Source organism: Podarcis liolepis (genome assembly GCF_965112155.1).
Source record: "Podarcis liolepis genome assembly, chromosome: 3".
Lineage (NCBI taxonomy): Eukaryota > Metazoa > Chordata > Lepidosauria > Squamata > Lacertidae > Podarcis > Podarcis liolepis.
The window spans coordinates 21,514,934-21,533,134 of NC_139557.1; the positions used below are offsets into that span (position 1 = coordinate 21,514,934).

At 50.5% G+C, this 18,201-nt stretch overlaps 1 protein-coding gene across 1 annotated transcript; it reads left to right on the top strand.

Moving 5' to 3' along the window:
- The first annotated feature begins 226 nt into the window (after positions 1-226).
- GDF7 (growth differentiation factor 7) lies at positions 227-18,006 on the top strand. Its single transcript, XM_083495663.1, has 2 exons — positions 227-1,328; positions 9,135-18,006. The coding sequence occupies exons 1-2, from the start codon at positions 980-982 to the stop codon at positions 10,106-10,108; spliced, it is 1,323 nt and encodes a 440-aa protein (XP_083351789.1). The 5' UTR covers positions 227-979; the 3' UTR covers positions 10,109-18,006.
- Positions 18,007-18,201: the final 195 nt, after the last annotated feature.

Sequence of the window (18,201 nt, forward strand, 5' to 3'; positions counted from 1 at the left end):
TAGGAGTGGTCCTCTCTGCAACAGCCAATTCGAAGCAAGGTTCTTGGAAGTAACTCCTCACCGGGGCCTCACTCCCAGAGCAAAACGATGCCACTCCTACTAACACACACACACACGCTTCTCCTGGATTAAACTGCCAGGGGGTGTCTCTCCCCCCCCCCCCGTGCGCGCGCTCTTTTTTCCCTCCCCCTTTTAACATCTCTTTTGTTGGTGCTGGCGAAATGATCTCTGATTTCTATCGAAAAGGACACAGAGCAGGAGGAGGGGGGAAATCAGCCAACGCAGCGCGTTTCCTCTGCAAGTTCAGGGAAGTTTATAAAGTCTGTGTAACTTCCTCTCGGGTGCGTCCAATTCCTGCCACCTTGGGAGAAAGAGGGACCCCCGCCCCCTCGTGCTCCGGGTGAAAACCCCTCTCTGGACATCTCTGGCTCTTTCTCTACACGATCAGGTTCCCTTTAACGTGTCCTCCGAGGCGCTCCTCTTGGCACCCGGCTGCGCTCTGCCCAGTTGGCAACGGGCGCACGTAGAAAACACCTCGGCCAGTTTGTTACGGGTGTTATTTCCGACGGATTCAGTTTAAAAAGGGGTTTTCTTTTTTTCTTTTTTTTTAGGAGAGAGAGAGAGAAACATTTTTTCAAAAAAACCGAAGAGGGCAGGCAGGAAGGAGCTCTTGCAAAAAAAGCAAATATATGACTCAACAATGTTTGTGTTTTGGTTCTGGGTTTTTCGTTGCGCGCGCGGCGGAGCGGCGTCCGAGGGCTTGAGCGCCGTCGTTGCCAAGCGGCGGCCGCTCGGCAGGGGGCGCTGCGCGGGGTCCGAAAAAGCCTCCTGCCGCTGTCGGCGGAGTCGGCGTGGATTGTGAACACAATGTTAAAAAGCGGCCGGGGAGTCCGAGGAGCCCTCAAAGCCCCTGCGCGAGCAGCCCGGAGCCCGCCGAGCTCTGTCTGCTGCTGCTGCTTCAGACAGCGACGGCGAGAGGATGGAGCTGAGGGCGGCCGCGGCGCTTTGCCTCTACTGCCTCTGGAGCGCTTGCCGTCTGCGCCCGTGGCAGCTGGACGCTGCCGCCGTCAGGCCCCTGCTGCCCGCCTCGGCAGCGCAAGCGGCAGCCGCCAACGAGAAGAACCTCGACGTCAGAGACGCCGCCGCCTCGGCAGCCTGGAAGGCGAAGCGCGAAGGCGCGTTCCGCAACGGCACGGTGGTGCCTCACGACTACATGGTAGCGCTTTACCACAGCCTGGCCCGGAGCAAGGAGCCTCCTGTGCCCGCCGTCGAAGGAGGCGGACGAGCGGACACCGTCACGGGCTTCGTAGACCAGGCGCAGCCGCGAGGTGAGCCAGCCCGGGGAGGGTGGTGGGTGGAATGGGTTGGGATGCCCAGAGCGCACCTGCGCCCTGGAGCAGGAGCCGTCGAGCCCCGCGCAAGGGGACAGGTGGGACTGCCCAGGACAGGTGGGATCCTGTTTGTGGGAGCCGGTTCTTGCGCTCATTGTCTCCGAAGTGAGTCCCGCTTCGCTTGAGACACTTTCCCCTCTCCTCCTGTGGTCAAATCCCCAAGTAAGCGGTTTGCATAGGATTGCAGGCTTCACCCGCCCCCTCCCAGCGAACAAGTAATCTGACCGGGATCGCCCCAGTTAAACCCAGTTCTTGCGCATAGCGGTGGAGGAGAGAGAAGGACCTCGATTTGCCTCGGGCAACCGCCCGGCCTTCAGTTTCGCCGGGTGTTCTAATACCTTGCAATTCCACTCCAAGGCGAGAACCGGGATTCTTGCTCGGGGTGGTTAGTTTGAAATCAACATTGCCAACCTCTTGGGGTAGGGTAGCAGTCCAAATCTGATGCAAAGTACTTTGAAAAGTTACTCTCGGCTCTTCCAGCTAATCCTATCTACTCTAAACGATCTAAAATATTAATCTCGATCTAATACAAAGCAACAAACGCCCCTCGACTGTGTGATAGTTACCTCGTCTCTCTGCACTCTGCGAGTGAGAGGTTGGTCTAAATTTTGCAAATTCGAAAGAAAAAGAGAGTCGCTGCGTGGTTGTTGTTGTTTTCGGGTGGTTTAAAATGGCAAAACATTAATATATATAATATTTGTGTGTACATCACACCCCATACGTTTCGAGAAAAACGCACGGTGTACCCTCAAGCTGGGGCGGGGAGGACTTAATGTGAACCCAAACTGTTAAATAAATGTTGGCCCGAAGCAAAAGCATACAGGGAGAGGAGGGGGAAATCCAGAGAATTGCGGCCGCTACAGTCCTGTGAGCGTGTAATTCGACCATACGAAAACAGCCAAGGAAATGTAAAGCTGCAAATAGTTTTGTTTTAAATCCAAGCCGCGAAAGCAGAGGGGTCTATATAAAACTGCGGTCAGCCCAAACTTGATAGGACACAACCCCCCAACTGCGGAGGGTTTGCTCACCCCAAATCCAAGGGGTTTAATGGAAAGTCAAATGATTTCTGTTGGAGTTCTGCTCAAGAGCTGCAAAGATTTCTGCAGAGGGTGGCATTCGTTCTCTGACAATCGGTTGCTTTTGAGAGCCAAAGGGAGCTGCAGAAGGAAAGGAAAAGAAAGAAGGAAGGAAGGAAGGAAGGAAGGAAGGAAGGAAGGAAGGGAGAGAGAGAGAGAGAGAGAGAGAGAGAGAGAGAGAGAGAGAGAGAGAGAGAGAGAGAGAGAGAGAGAGATCGGGACGCATATTCTTTTTGAGAGCAGTAAAGAGGTCAGACAGGACCAGATCGGATTTTTCAGATGAAGCGAGAAGCAAGAAAAATCTGTCCAAATGCACTGTGTGGCGGATTTTCTGCAGACTGCAGAGAGCTCAGCGGCGTACCGCCGCTTCCCTCTCCGGGCCCTCTCTCTTCTGCCAGTGGGTGGGCCAGCTTTTGGCACCCAGCGAGCTTGACAGCTCAGCGGCCCGCTTTGACTCGGGAGGCCACCTGGCGTCGGGCAAAGAGAGCTGAGGTGCATCTGGTTTGCTGGCTGGACGACGGAGTGGGTGGAGATAGCAGGTGTAAGGCAAAGGAGGGAGGGGGGAGGCGGCGGTGGCCGCCGGGCGACCAATCCTCGGGGGCGCCTTCTTCCTCATGCAAATACAGCGCCGCCGCGGAACAGAGCGCAACCTGCCTGCAAGGGTCAGGAGGAGGGTTGAACCACCTTCTTCCCCAGAGCATCGCTGGGCAGGCGGGACTCTTGTCCAGGCAATGCGCTCCGCGCTCCTGCAAAAGACGCACGGTTCCAGCCGCCTCCCCACGCGTCGCGCGCCACTTTGCGCCCTCCTTCTTCCTGGGCTGGCACAGCCAGGTTGCTAGGGAGGGGGCAGCCCTCTCACCCCGTCACCTGGGGCGGTAAGACTAACGTAGAGCAACTTTATCCCCCCCCCAGACCCACCCACGTCGCTTCCCTTCCTTTAGCTTTGGGGGGTCCTAGTCTTGGGTGGTGGCATTCCTGTTCCCCCAACTTTGGCAAGGTGCGGTGCGGTGGAGTGGGGGAAGGGTGCGTGCGCTCGCGCGCTTTGTTTTACAGTTTGGTTCATCTGGAGCGCATTAATCTGCTCTGGAGGAGCCATTAAAGTGTGGAGAGGTTCAGGACGCTGTAAACGCATTTCGAGTTGGGGGGGCGCTTCAGCCTGCCGCCCACCGCACTGCCTCCCACCGCAACCCCTCTCCCGCTTGCCCTGCCCGGAGCCATTTGGCACGCGACCCCTTATGGGAAGAAGGTGACACGAAGGAACTGAAGGGAGAGGCCAATTTCTCACCAAAAACCTAAAGAATCCAAAAGCAAAACAACCCACCGCGCCTGCTCCGCGGGGCGGAAATGGTTTGTTTTCGCCTGCAGCGGACTAACCAACATCTCAATCCGCTTTTGAGTGCTCCACTCCACTCTGCTTCTATTTTATTTACTGAATCGGCCACAATCCAGCCAGTTTTAAAACAATCAGATTGAAGACGGAGCGATGTAAACACGCGCTCAGTAGCCATCTGTCACGGATGCCTCAGTTGAGATTCCTGCATTGCAGGCGGTTGGGCTGAATGGGCCTTGAGGTTCCTTCTAACTCAACAATTCTGCGATTCCTCCACAGAGCCCCGGCGCTTACAGTGCTTTAATTGTGTTCGGTTTTGGGACACCTATTTATTCGTGTGAATCGCCTTTCCATGAGTTTGCGCCGAGGCTGACGCGCAAACCCGTGTTTCAAAACGGGATCAAATGAAAAATAAACGGCGAAGTCGCAGAAATAAGAGAGAGAACGCGCGACCCAACCGAAGTTAAGCATTTTAAAAATAAAATAGTAGTTCCAGGACATTATTCGTCTTTTGTCAAAGGCTGCGCTGCTAAGCATTCTTATTGAGGAGCAAACTTCCCGGGAAACGCGCGTTGTACACCCCCAAGTCGTTCCTTATTGCGGGAGGGGGTGGAGAAGAGACCATAAGCCCGGAGTTAATTTAGTTTTGGGGTGGGGTGGGGTGCGGGGGAAGCGCCAGAGTTGCGCGCTATTTCTAGCAGAACGAAAAACCCATTTTTTCAGGCTTTGCACCGAGCAACCTGGCTGGTGGAGACATATAAACGTCGGAAGGGTTCGATATGCTTCAGAACAGAATACAAGCGAATTAAAAAAAGACAAAGAAAAAAAGGGGATCCCGGGCTATATAGCTGAAAGGAAGTGCTATGTGAGTTCGGAGAAGTTTTGTTCTTTATGGGTCCCCCCGCGCCCATGAAGACGGTCTGAGTGAGGGAGAGAAAGCCCTCAAAGGGAGGCGAGGTTCGAGGTTCCGCTGTGCTTAAAAAGTCAGGGCGCCCCTAGGCTAACCATAACTCCGGCTTGTCCCTTTTGGGGTGAAAACGAGGCATGTGGACTTGGGGCGCAGGATAACTGAATTTAGGATAACTGAATTCAGGGTAGCTGAACACTTAGCGCACACACATACGAAATTCCTCCTGAAATTGTCGTGTCAGAATGGGTTGAACAGCAGGTCATCCTCGCCAGGCGCTGTTGGAAAGATCTCCCCGTTCGTTAATGATTGCTCGCAAATAATCTAGAGGTCAAATCCAGCTCTGCATGGAATATCAAGGCGGGTTAACTTCCTAGTGAGACTGTTTAGGAAGAGATACAACCTATATCCCTTGGTGGATATTACCTAAGGGGGCATTTGTAGCTATGGTATAAGTTTTCCCATAAAGGACGCTAAATGCTCCATAAAGGACTGAAATGCTCCTGTTGCATCTGAGTCAGACTTCAACACTGAAGTTAACGGAATTAGACCGATTTATGCTCTGCAACTTCGGAGGTTTAAACGGTAGATCGGTGACCTGGTTTTAAAGAGAGGCAGATCGAGAGATCCTGAGTCGCACGAGCTCCAACCGTACAGTATTTAGTCGTTTGATCGATTGATTTAATTACACACCTAGGTTTGCATATGAATAAAATTAAAGTACATATGAAATAAAAGTGAACTTCGTTTCCAGAGGATATATATAACTAATATAATCTAACAGCTAAATCCAGGGGTGGGGATTGGGGAAAACGTCCCATCCTCCCTTCTGATATTGTTGGACCACCTGCCCATTGGCCAGATGTTGGTTCAGCTGGAAGTCCACCAACATCTGGAAAACCACAATTTCCTCGCTCCTGCATGTATCTAGGTGACCAGCCGCGTGGCTGGACCTTCCCGTTAGTAAATATCATAAGCAGCAGTTTATTTCTTCCCGTTTCTACTAGAAGGGTAAACACGAAAAAGTGGGTCTGTTTGCATTCCGGTCTGCGAGTTTACGCACACTCATACGCACGTTTAACTTCATCCCCCGCCCCCTCCCTAAGGATTCTATACATATATAAATTAATCCACCCCACCTGAGGGAGCTGAACAGGTGAAGTACCTGCTGAAACCACTGAAATCAATAGGTTTTGTGAGAACTTAAAAACCGGAGCCATTTATTGAAGCATAAGCTTCTGAAGACGGGAAGCTTATGCGGTTCCTGAAAACTTTCGCCGCGGTAAAACTGTCGGCATTTAAGGTGTCTCAATACCCTTTTGGCAAGTTTTTGCCGCAGCACAGGAAAACCCCCACCCTGAATATGGTTACTGGAATCTCGTGGGACTTGGGCTGGGTCGCTGCTCTGGTCAGTGTGGGTCGCTGCTCTGGTCAGTGCCAGCTTTCACAAAGGAAAAGGAAAGCCTTCGTCGGAAGCAGCCCGGTTTTCAGGGGGGCTGAAACCGAGAAGCCCTCTGTGCAGGCCCATTGGCTTCTGAGAGGCCCCCCCCCATCTCTCTTTGAAGGCCAAGAGGAAGGAGGACTCGACGCCGGGGAATATCTGTCCGAGCTGCTTGCTTTCCCTCTTAGGAATCTGCTTCCAAGAGCGCAGCGCAGGGCCCGCAGGCTGCGGTTTCTGGGAGTTTCAAAGCAAAACTGAAACCAGCTGAGCAATTCAAAGGGGTCTCCTCCTCTCCTTATCTGTTCCTATCCAGACTTCTACGTCGGATTTTTGGGGGGAAGGGGGGGGGGAGCCAGCAAATCAGCCCGGTGTTTTCCACCCTAGTGGAGATGTTTTCCACCCCAGTGCGTAAGGGGGTCTTTGATTTGAGTTCCCCAGGAAAGCCCTGGGCTATATGAATTAAGACATCAATGAAAGCTCCTTCTTAGCACAAAATCATAGAAATGTAGTTGGAAGGGGTCCTTGAGGATTCTGGTCCAAGCCCCTGCAATGCAGGAATCTCAACCAAAGCATCCATGACTGGTGACCATCCAAACTCTGCTTAAAAACCTCCAAGGGAGGAGAGTCCACCACCTCCCAAGGGAGTCTGTTCCACTTTCTAACAACTCTTAGTGTCAGAAAATTCTTCCTGATATTTAGTGGGAATGTCCTTTCTTGTACCTCGAAGCCATGGGTTCGAGTCCTACCCTCCGGAGCAGGAGGAAACAAGCTTGCTCCATCTTCCATGTGACAGATATCTGAAGGTGGCACTGTGGGTTAAACCACAGAGCCTAGGATTTGCCAAACAGAAGGTCGGCGGATGGAATCCCCCTGACAGGGTGAGCTCCCGTTGCTCGGTCCCTGCTCCTGCCAACCTAGCAGTTGGAAAGTACGTCAACGTGCAAGTAGATAAATAGGTACCGCTCCTATGGGAAGGTAAATGGCGTTTCTGTGCGCTGCTCTGGTTCGCCAGAGGCGGCTTAGTCATGCTGGCCACATGACCCGGAAGCTGTATGCCGGCTCCCTTGGCCAATAAAGCGAGATGAGCGCCGCAACCCCAGGGTTGGCCACGACTGGACCTAATGGTCAGGGGTCCCTACCGAACGATCAATACTCTAAGCGTCCACCCCACCAGGTATTAAAGAGCTCCACTTTTGTCTCTCTTCCAAGATATGATTACTTTTTTAAAAATAGCAGCAGCAACAACAACAGATCTTTTAAATGATTCTCAGCATTCTTTCCCTTTCTCAAAGTCAACTTGGAAGGGTGGGTTATCGTCACCCTTTCAGAATTTACTTAGCAAGGGGAAAATGGAAGAGCGAGTCAAGCTCAGACAGGGAGCAAGTTCCATTGAAATCGCTGGAAACGCGAAGCTGTGGAGCCAATGCAGGCTCTTGGCTCCTAGTTGGAAGACCAACTTCGATCGGACCCAACACTCCCCCCCCCCCTTGAGAGTGGCTTCTCCAGCAATCCGCTTAAGATCGTGATTCGGAGGCAGCAACCTATTGAAGCCAATGCATAGGATCGCGCTGTAAGAATGATTCCAATAGACGCTCAGCGTATTTTCAGAAATGCCTGGTTTGTGCGTGTATATAAGAAGCGACGCGTAGTGGTGCTGTGCCGGAGGGGCCGCATTTGAGAAATCTTCTTTCCCCTTCTCCTCCTCCCTCCTTTTATTTATTTTAATCCGATTATGTTTATTTGTTGTCACGTCTGATGGGTTTAATCAGTCCCAGGAAAAGGGCCACGTCCGGCTTGGAACATTTATATGGGAGGGCGGGTGGGAAAGGGTTAAGAATATGTGCGCAGGTTCAGACCCCTTCAGCAGCAGTCAAACCCCTAACTAACGCGGCTCGGTCCTCTTTCTCCTCTCTGAGCCCCCAACTCCAAGGATATAGATGGACACACACGTGAACAAAATGATCTTTGGCAGATTGGGGAAATGTTTAACTTGGCACGGAGGAGGCAAGAAAGACATGAAACAACCTTCCAGAACCTGCTCGATCCGAGGGCTGGGAAATAAATACAGATGGTTACTGTAAAGATCTTTCTCATTGTCTCTCCCCGAAGAAAGGCGCGGGCTGGCGAGAGGAGGGAGGGACCCAGCCTCGTCTGTTTCATAGACAAGCCTCTCCAGGGGCTTGTTTTTCGAAAATGAGACGAAAAGCAGCTCCAAGACGCACGGCCCTTTTACCTCCGCCGCGCTGTCCGCCCGGCAACCTTAGACTAGGTTTTCTGCACACGCTCAGAGGTGACGTTGCACATTCCACCAGGTCTGAGCAGCTAGAACGAGTTTCGGAGAAGCTGCCCTGTAAACGGTCGCACAGTTGCCCACCCTGTCTATACACGAGAAGCGCGGGGCTTAATTGAACTGTCAGAAGCATCCCTTCCCCTTTAATGTCCGGCGCAGCAGCAGTAGGGATCAAAGTGCCTCTGGACATGTTCAGAAGCCCTTTCTTTCTCCCGTAACAAATAGAATCGTAGACTTAGAGGGGACCCCAGGGTCATCTAGCCCAACCCCCTGCAATAAATACAGGAAACTTAGCGAAAGCATCCATGATAGATACCCATCCAATCTCAGGACTGGGGCGCTACTGGCCCGGCAAAGTAGCGCTCACTTCATGGGCAGCAGCTTCCTAGCAGCCAATTAGGCGCATTCAGGGGCCATGCCTGGTAAGTACGCATAGCCTGATCCAGGAGAATCCAGACTCGCGGCAGAGGGTTCCCGGGATCCTGCTGGACGACAGCTCCCACCACTGGCCCTGCTGGCTGGGGTTGATGGCAGCTGAAGTCCCCAAGAGACACTTCCAGGTTCCAGGCCTGAGTTGGAGGGAGAGGCCCGGGTAACAAGGCAACCGCGCCGTTGGGCCAGGCGCGGCTTTTAGGGCGCACAGCTCTGCGCTTGCTCTTGATTCACGTTTCCTTCTGTCCTCCTCCTCTCTTTCTGCAGATGACTCTCCGTCGGAAGCGGCGCAGCGCTACCTCTTCGACATCTCCAGCCTGCCCGAGCTGGACGAGGTGGTGGGCGCCGAGCTGCGGATCCTGCGCAAGCCCCCGGGAAACCGGAGCTTGGCCACCTCCCCAGAAGGCCTCCTCCACCGGCTGCTACTCTCCTCTTGTCCGGAAGGGGAAAGCCACCAACCGGGCCTCTTAGACTCCAGGGCCGGCGACCTCTTGGACTCCGAAGGCCTTTCTTCCTCGTCGCCCAACAAGTGGGAAGTCTTCGACGTGTGGGCAGCCTTGACGGGCGGGGCCGGGGAAGGCGGCAGCCCCCGCCACCCCCGTCCGTCGCTTTGCTTCCTCCTGAGGGTCGTCTCGGAACAGTCCGGGAGACTCCTCCCGCCGGGACAGCTGGGCTTCCGCAGAGAGCAGCCGTCGGAGCCGCAGGAGAGGGCGCTGCTGGTGGTCTTCTCGCGCACCAAGCGGAAGGAGAACCTGTTCAAGGAGATCCGAGAGAAGATCAAGGCTCTGGGCAGCGGTCCCGGGCTCTTGCTGGAGCCCCCTGACTCGGGACAAGATCCCCTAGCCAAGCAGCAGCGCCGCCGCCGTCGGAGGACCACGCTGGCGGGCCGGGCGGCCGGGGGGCGAGGCCACGGCAAGAAGGCCAAGAGCCGCTGCAGCCGGAAAGCCCTGCACGTCAACTTCAAAGAGCTGGGCTGGGACGACTGGATCATCGCGCCCCTGGACTACGAGGCGTACCACTGCGACGGCGTGTGCGACTTCCCTCTGCGCTCGCACCTGGAGCCCACCAACCACGCCATCATCCAGACGCTCATGAACTCCATGGACCCCGACGCCACGCCGCCCAGCTGCTGCGTGCCGTCCAAGCTCAGCCCCATCAGCATCCTGTACATAGACTCGGGCAACAACGTGGTTTACAAACAGTACGAGGATATGGTGGTGGAGACGTGCGGGTGCAGGTAGCGGCGTCGGAAGAAGCGAAGGCCTCTGCTCCTCCTCCCCCATCCTAGCCTGCTTCGCTTCCCGGGCTCCGTGGCGCGCGTCTTGCATGCAGCGAGTTAAGAAGATGCCAAGATTCGCCTCGATGTCCTGCCTTTGGCTGCCTGGCCCGACGGCACTCGTGCATTGTGCGTGTGCGGCATAAAGAGGAGCCATCTTCTTAAGACCCTTCCCCATATAATATTCGAGGGCGCCTGCCCCCTCCCCAAAGTTGATAGGCATTGCCATTCAAATGGTGTGCCTGCCCATCATCATGTGATCGATTATGTGAGGTGGAGCTTCCCTGCCCCCCCCCAATATTTTGTTTCAGTTGGCACCGCTGGCATGTGGAAAAGGAGGGATTTTGCAGGCTTCGCCTCTCTTTTCCTCCCTCCCTCTGCAGATGCTAGTGACCTTTTCCCCCTAGACAATGAGTGAGTGACCTAGCACCCTTCTGTAAGTCTGCACCCCACCAAATGGGCACTTTAAGAGAAGGAAATGGGATGACAGTCTCAAGAACACCTTTGCCAACCAGTCTAGGAGGTTAGCTGAGGTGAACTGTTGTGTGTGTGTGTTTGTGTGTTTGTGTGTGTGTCAGTAATCTGAAGTGATGGTTTTCAAGCTTTTTATCTCCAGTGAAGCCATTTCACACTCACTTTTGCTCATGATTTTGTTTTATTTTGTGAATGTTGGTGGTAAATAGTCTAGGCGGCACACAGTTCTCAATACTGAGTGCAGAGGCTGCTTAAATGCCCCACCAGTTTCCTGTGTGAACCCATCAAACATCTCTCTGGGGCTGCATGTTATGGGGGAAGATTGAGAGTGGTGGACCAGCCGTCTTTTAAGGCAGTTTGTCTGCCATTACCCATCTGCGATAACGTTTCGGAGGAGCCCCTGAACACAGTTTGGACACCACTGCTCTGTGACACCTCTCTTTTCCATTTTTCCCTCTCCCCCCCCCCCCACATTCCTTGACTTTTCTTTCTTTTGGAAGATTGCTTGCCTCTAGTGGCATATCAAAGAAACAGGCAGCATGTTGTTTAGCTGCACAATCTCTTAGGCATAATCACCAGGAAGTAAGTGATTCCCTCTGCGTTCAGTGGAGTCTGCTCTCAGGTGAAATCTTGAACGCTTACATGAGGCAAATCCCACTGAAATAAGGTCTTACTAAAGTAATGGGGTGCCTTGGTTGTTGAACAGCTTGGCTCCCGAACAAATTGGCTCCCAAACATTTTTTGGAAGCTGAACGTCCAATGTGGCTTCCACAGCTTCTGCTTGAGTACAGGAAGCTCCTGCAGCCAATTGGAAGCTGCGCCTTGGTTTTCGAACAGTTCCAGGAGTCGAACGGACTCCCAGACTGGATTAAATTCCAGAACCAAGGTACCACTGTACACACATTTCATATTGCAGTGTAAGGCTGATATTGTTGTGTGCGCATAATTGCCTGGGAGTGCCATTGAATTCCTTGGGATTTCTGAGTCAACATGCATAGGATCATGTGTTGCCAATCAACAAATCCTTGCCCTCCCATCTCCCAAACCCTGGTGGATTTTCATAGGTCTTATTTGGAGATGAAAATCCGCTAGCCATGCTTGGTGGATGGCCAATTTCTGAATTCTCAGGGCTTCTCTGATGGTTGTCCTGGCCTGGAAGTGTATTGTGAATACATCCCTTATTCCCTGTTAGATATAAAGCTGCTACATGTCAATGAGGGTTTGACAGTTAATGGAGCGCATGTTCTCAGCATTTATCCGTGCCCGGAGAATGACTCACAAAATGCGAAGACAGCAAATGTGGAATCTTTTGTCTGCCCATCTCACTCTCTCAGCTTGGAAGACATGTTCCTGCTTTTTCATAAGTGATATAAGTTATCACGTCTTTGTACCAAGGCTTTCAGTCTAGGCAGGCAAGGCTTCCATGGGCAAGAGCATGGGCTAGATTGTGTTCACAGGCTGCTAGCTGACCATTCCTGCTTTAAACTCCTCTTTACCCCTGTCAGATGTTTCTTCACTGGCCTGCAGATGGGAGCAGGTTAAACAGCATTTGGGGCCGAGGACTCCAGATGTTGGCCTGGGCCCCTCCAGATGATATTGGACTCCCATCAGTCCCAGCCAGCATGGCGAAAGGCCAGGGGTGATGGAAAATGTTGTAGCAACATCTGACCAGCCACAAGTTCCCCATTCCTGCCATAAGAAATCCCTCTTTCCCTGATGTTGACAAAACCTAATTGTATAACTGGCCTCATCTTGGTTTTCTGTTTCTTGGTTACGCTAGAGCAGCAGTCTTCAGTTCTTCAAAAGACCCAGAATCCGCCTTTAACTCAAACATGAATTTGAGACCTGTTCCATATAACACCATATATAATTGTATGCTGTGTTAGAAACTCAGATATTTAATCTAATAGCCAAATGGCAGTTGCCAAAACGGAATGCCGAGTTGCAGTTTTTGGGAAAGACGGCTCTAAAGTCCTATTTTTCAAAGGATTGACTGGCTGTGATTTATCAGTTAAACATCTGGCTAGTTCAGATGAGCCAGGTTAAGAGCTTTGACAGCTTAAATAAGAAAAGTCACTTGATCCAGGGACAGTCCACATACAGTATATATTGGCCTATTCCGACCTCTTTTTCTCAATGGTGACACAGACCATTCATAATGTAGGATTACTTTTCACAATGGTGAGCGGGGCAGTCGGGTGGGGTAAGCGAAGACAAGCTACAAAAATTCACCATAACGCGGTTCATCGCTCCTACTCAGGCTGCACAGAAAAAGCATTTTGGTTCCTGAAATTCATTCCAGTTGTGCGGATAAAGTATAATGATAGAATTCTGAAAAATGTGGTATTAGTGGGTGAAAACAGTCCAGAACCAATGACCACCAGGCATGCCCCTCTTGATGGTGGAGATGTCAGGTACCATCCTGACACCCAAGCATTTTCACTTTGTCACAAGTGGCCAATAGTCAGCTGCAAAAATACACCCGCAGCCTGGCTAATTTTGAATGCTGTTTGTATGCTGGTAGTGTTGGTGTTCTGACCCACCTTAGATCAGGCTGCAACTTGGTAGAGTAGCTGAGGAAACTCAGCCAGAAGGGTGGGGTATAATTAATTATTGGCAAAGGTAAAGGTAAAGGGATCCCTGACCATTAGGTCCAGTCGTGGCCTACTCTGGGGTTGCGGCGCTCATCTCGCTTTATTGGTCGAGGGAACCGGCGTACAGCTTCTGGGTCATGTGGCCAGCATGACTAAGCCGCTTCTGGCGAACCAGAGCAGCGCACGGAAACACCGTTTACCTTACCGCCAGAGTGGTACCTATTTATCTACTTGCACTTTGACGTGCTTTTGAACTGCTAGGTTGGCAGGAGCAGGGACCGAGCAACAGGAGCTCACCCCGTCAAGGGGATTCGAACCGCCGACCTTCTGATCGGCAAGTCCCAGGCTCTGTGGTTTAACCCACAGCCCCACCTGCGTCCCAATAACCTGCATTATTCTTCGTAGTGGGTCCCAAAGCCAGCAGCTAAAGATCAATGTGCTAGAGTATAATGACATTCTAGGAAACAACTTTTGTCTGTTGTCTATATCTGTTGATATAGATATAGCAGAAAGCTCACATTCATGGCTACGTTTATTGCCTTGCTGTTAAGAAGAATGCTTTAAATAGCCCAAATAGCCTTTAAGCCTAGTGGCCAACCCTTGCTAAATTATATTAAATAAATAAAGGTGTTTAGGTAAGAGACCTGGAAGATTCCCCAAGTAAATGGCTTGGGCGCTGAGTCTTAGAGAGTCCATTGGTTATCATCTCCTGCTTGTACATAAATGTCACCAGTGACCAAACATGCTTTCCCATCCAGAGCAAGTAATGCCTGGATGGTTATGTCGGTTTAATCATGAACATGTTTTAAATGAAAGACTCTGGCCTGATTTGATATACATTAGATTCTTATTTTCCCATGTGTTGTTTTCCGCTTGTGTTAGTTGTGGTAGTAGAGAGATGCACTGTTTCAACACTGAGCAGTTAAAAAATCTTTTTTGTTTATCCAAAAGCTGGAACATGCTCACTTCATTGGGTGCCCTCTGCTTCTAGGTGAACGAATAAGAATTTTTACTGTTTGCAGAAAATAAAAAATGGACTTTTTGGAGCAGAATGAGTAGGAATGTGCTAGATAGAAAGATGGTTCTATTGTCTTTTGTACAGCATGTCTAGAACCTCTCCCTCTCTCTCTGTTGCCATTCACTTCAAAGGAGGGACAATTCTCAACATCCAGCCTGGGAAAGGGGCTAAAATTTCTTACCATCTCTGATAACTGGCCGTGCTGGTTGGGGGCTGATGGGAGACAAAGAGTTATCTCTGTCTTAACAGGCCTGGAGCTGACATCTCAATGAACAAGGGAAGCCTCATGCCTGTGTCTCTAAGGGCCATCATAAGGTCTTGGTGATTCAAGGCTTGTAAGGAGCACTTTTCTAGCAAAATGTGGCTTTTCTCCCCCTGTGAGGGGAAAGAAACTGTAGCAAGTGCCTCCGTGGGAGAATCAACAAACCTGTTTCGAGGCTTGCACATAGAATCACAGAATTGTAGATTCTGTGTTATAGTTAAACTATTTGGAACCCAACAGGGTCAGTGGAGGCGATGGTGTCTTTATAATATGTGGTTTATTTACAACCTGAGCCTATGAGGGAGGAGCTCACAGCATTAACACCTGAGAAGGTCTTGCTTCTCCCAGAGTCACAGCCTTGGATTCAAGCAGAAATGAGGCATGGCTCTCTCTCTGGCTTCTGTCTGCTTCTAGCTTCTAGGTCAAGCACACCAACTCTGGTCTTTGTCTTTCTAACTAAAGATAGAGCCACTTCTTTTGTTATCTTAATGACCCATACTTGGCCCATTACCCAGAAACACCCCTGGCTATTCCAGCAATTGAATCCCTGTTGGATCCAGGAATTAGAAGGAACTCAGGAATGCAGTCTATTCCCCAAATCACAAGACCTGGTGTGGGTGTCATAGAATTGTAGAGTTGGAAGGGGCCACAATGGACATCTAGGGTTGCCATTTTGAAGAGCAAAAAAAGAGGACATGTCCTGGAAAAAGAGGACACATGGCAACCCTAATATTCCAACTTCCTGCAGTGCAGGAATCTTTTGCCCAATGTGGGGTTCAAACCCATGACCTTGAGTTTAAGAATCTCACGCTCTACTCCCTGAGCAGGGTCACTGCGATACCTGCTATTCAGGTTGCAACCTGGCGCCACGGCAAGCGCAACTTGAACAGGTGAAGCTTATTCCATCACTGCAGCTCCTTTCCAGGAAAAGCAGCAACTTTCCCCAACCTAGAAGCACTTTCAGGAGCAGAAACATAACAATCACCTTCAGAATTTTATCTGGGCTGGCCCACTTCTAACTTTTCCTGACAGTAATCCGAAACTGGATTACAAAATCAAACCCTGCTAAATTGATTAACGTAGAGAAGCAAGCCCTGACGTATGCTTATTTGCATGTGCGTCCCTTATTTGATGCACATTCACTCACCTGCCTCAGATGAGGGCAGGGCCGGCCCAAGACATTTTGGCGCCTGAGGCCAACCACAAAATGGTGCCTCCTTCCCATCAGGGAAGAAAGGGTGAGTGAAGAGTTGCATCAGGAACAAGGAGGGAGTAATGGTCTACATCAGGATACCTATAGGATCTGCTGCCCCCTGAAGCGGTCATCTCACATTCCCTCATGGGTCGATGTGTGGACACTTTTCTTGCATGTTCTCCAGGCCTGCATGGAAGTTTTTTGTTCTTGCCAAACCCTTGCGGAGCAAAGAATTCTGAATGGAGAATAAGGATGCTAACATGGCCAGTCATTACTTGCATCTCGGAAATTCGCCAGACGCATTTTGCACCTGGCTATTAGCCACTTATGACCAAGTGAAGATGCCCGGGTGTCGGGATGGTGCCTGACGTCTCCACCATCTGGAGATGCATGCTTTGGATCTTGACTGTTTTCACACACTAGCAACACATCCTGTAGAATTCTATCCGCTATATTTTATCTGCACGATCAGAACGAATTCCAGGAACCAAAACATTGTATTGAAAAATGCAACTTTTGAGCTGTCTGGCCCAGAAACAGCAACTACGCTTTCCTTTTAGGTGACTGTAACCTTGGTTTAAGAGGCCATTCAGTGCCTAGCTTATATGTCTGAGTTTCTAAACACTGTCATAGCTGTCAAATTTCAGATTTGAAAATAAGGGATCAGCAGCCTCGAAAATAAGGGATCAGCAGCCTCACCTGTCCCGGGGACAGTCTACGGGATATCTAACAATCTGGGATAGCAGTGGGAAATGGCTCTGGAATAAGGGAATTTCCCGCCAAAAAGGGGAAGGTTGACAGCTATGAACACTGTAACTAATATATTGTTCTCCCTTTTGGAGGCAAGACACATGGAGGTATATAATAAAACCTGAGGCCTAGTGCTACTCCCTCAAAGTGATATTTTGTCATCAAATTTCTAGTGTCCAGAAACTGTTAGTTTTTCAGATAGGAATTTTATTCCACACTAGGCATGAGGGAGGAGGAAGCCAGAAAGCCTGTGCACACTTCAAATTCGGGGGAAGAGGAGAAGATTTTAGTTATAGTTGGAAGCCAGCACTGGAATGAACATCTTGTCAATTTGTTTGATGTTGGTCAGTCGGTCCCAGGGAGTGATATAGAAGACAGGGGATATCTTTTCCCAATGAGCTTCCACTAGCAGAGGCATACAAACCTTTTACAAACAGATTCCCTGCTGTGAGTGCATTAGAACAACAGTTCATTTTACTATATAGTTTTAGAAGTTTATCATTATTTTGAATGACACAGTGCTTCCTTGCAGGCATAAAATCAGTGTGTTCTGCATCTAAGAAACTGACCCTAATTCAGCAAAGCTGAGGGTGGATCTGAGTGATCTGACTGTGAGAGGGAAAGTGCAGAAAGAGCTAAAACTTGGTGTTTTGTATGTGCATGTTTTAGAAAAGGGCACGACAGCCCAGGAGGAAATATTAAGAGAGCAGCATGCTGGTGAGATGGCAATGGAAGAGAATGGGGCAAAACTAGACTAGAGGAAACATTAGGTAAAGGTAAAGGGACCCCTGACCATTAGGTCCAGTCATGGCCGACTCTGGGGTTGCGGCGCTCATCTTGCTTTATTGGCCGAGGGAGCCGGCATACAGCTTCTGGGTCATGTGGCCAGCATGACTAAGCCACTTCTGGAGCAGCGCACGGAAATGCCATTTACCTTCAGGTAGGTTAAAACCTGTTATAAGGAAAGGGAGAATTGATGATGAGGATTAAACTTTTAAAATACGTATGTTCCCAAGAGGAGAAAGAATTTTAGGATAATTCTCTGTTCTGAACAACAGCAATGGAACATGAGCAGTGGGACTGTTGTTGCCATGCTAAACGGCTGGAGCACACCTTGTTGGAGGAGTTTTTGCGGTTGAAAGCCAACTTCTGTCGTGCTCACAACCTGCAAAGCTCTGCTTTCACATCAGAGGCCTGGATAAAGTTTGGTATATATGTAAAGGCTGCTCCACACAGTATGCATTTCCTGCACAATAGATGTTGTGTGTCACTATAGATTTGCAGATTGTGATTTAGCCTCATCTACGATGAACAGGTTGTTACAGAAATCCTCTGCCCTGTTGAAATTGGTGGAACTCAGACATAGGTTCCAACTTGTAGGGGCCAAGGTCCCTTCCCCACCCCCCAAAATATTTGAGGTCGGGTCACCCCAAAGTTGGTGGGCATTGCCATTCAATTTGTGTGCCTGCACCATGGCATGTGATCGATTATGTCGGGCAGGGCTTACCTGCCCCCTCCAATATTTTATTCAAGTTGGCACCCCTGAACTCAGCTGTGCTGCACTGTTCTCTTTTGAAGAAGGACTGCGGCTGCATTCTTGCAAAACCTGCAGCTAATGAGGCATGCATGCACGCACACAGTGGACATTTGGTTTTTTAAAAACAGTAACCCCCGGCTTGCCATTTAAAGTCTCACATGGCGTGTGCTCCTTGGACCTACCTACAGAAGCTATTCAGAAGCTAAAGAAACAACAGTATAGTAGCCT